General features: G+C 43.1%; 1 protein-coding gene across 2 annotated transcripts in view; it reads right to left on the reverse strand.

The window, feature by feature from the left end:
* creb3l2 (cAMP responsive element binding protein 3-like 2) overlaps positions 1–513 on the reverse strand; it is a 29,801-nt gene extending 29,288 nt beyond the window's left edge. For both annotated transcript variants that reach the window (XM_083757422.1, XM_083757421.1), the window contains exon 1: positions 1–513. This exon is cut by the window's left edge and continues 77 nt beyond it. In XM_083757422.1, coding sequence (XP_083613548.1) covers positions 1–22 — 22 coding nt within the window. In that variant the 5' untranslated portion in view covers positions 23–513.
* Between the last annotated feature and the right edge of the window lie 257 nt (positions 514–770).

The raw sequence follows: 770 nt of genomic DNA on the forward strand, positions 1-770 counted from the left end.
CGCTGCTGTCCAGAACCTCCATGATGTAAAAAGAGACTAATCTTATCCACCCGGAGAAAAAACTATAAAGAGAGTCCACGAATTATAGCTTTAAAACAAAACGCCGGGTTGTTTTCAGTGAGAAAAAAACAACACGTACAAAGCGAGGATACAAAGTATCCTGTCTCTGTTGTTGTTGTTGTTGTTATAAAAAGCTACTTTGTAGCAGCTCTATGTATCAGATATGATGATGATGATTTGGTGATTTGGTGGTTTTATGATTTGATGATCCATGTAGGAAAAAACTGTGTTCTTTTTGAAGAGAAGACGAGAGGAAAAAGTTGAGCTCAAAAAGTTTTGTCCCACCGGATAAATAAATGAATATAAGCGTCGACGAAAACAATGTTGTCGTTTTAAAGGAAGACGTTTTAAAGATCCTTTGTTGTTGTTGTTTGGGTTAGTCCGTCTGTGTGAGGGTTTGTAAATCTATATCTGATCGGTTCAAGGTTCGACTGGAGAGGGTTTTTTGGGGTTTTTTTTTTTTCCTCTGATGAGAAAAAGCTAGACTGCTTGGAATGCAGGAGGAGGGGGCGGGGCTGAGGGGAGGGGGCGGGGCTGGGGAGGGAGGGAGGGAGGGAGGGGGGGGACGGACGGACGGGGGTTGCCACATGCTGGGAGAGAAACTATAAAGTAGCACTTTTTGTGCCTCGATCATAGGAGGGCTGTGGGCAGTTCAGAAACCCGTCCACCAGTGACATCATCGTTAGGCAGATTTTTTTTAAACAATATAT

Source organism: Protomyctophum parallelum, assembly GCF_964188405.1.
Source record: "Protomyctophum parallelum genome assembly, chromosome: 22".
NCBI classification, from domain to species: domain Eukaryota; kingdom Metazoa; phylum Chordata; class Actinopteri; order Myctophiformes; family Myctophidae; genus Protomyctophum; species Protomyctophum parallelum.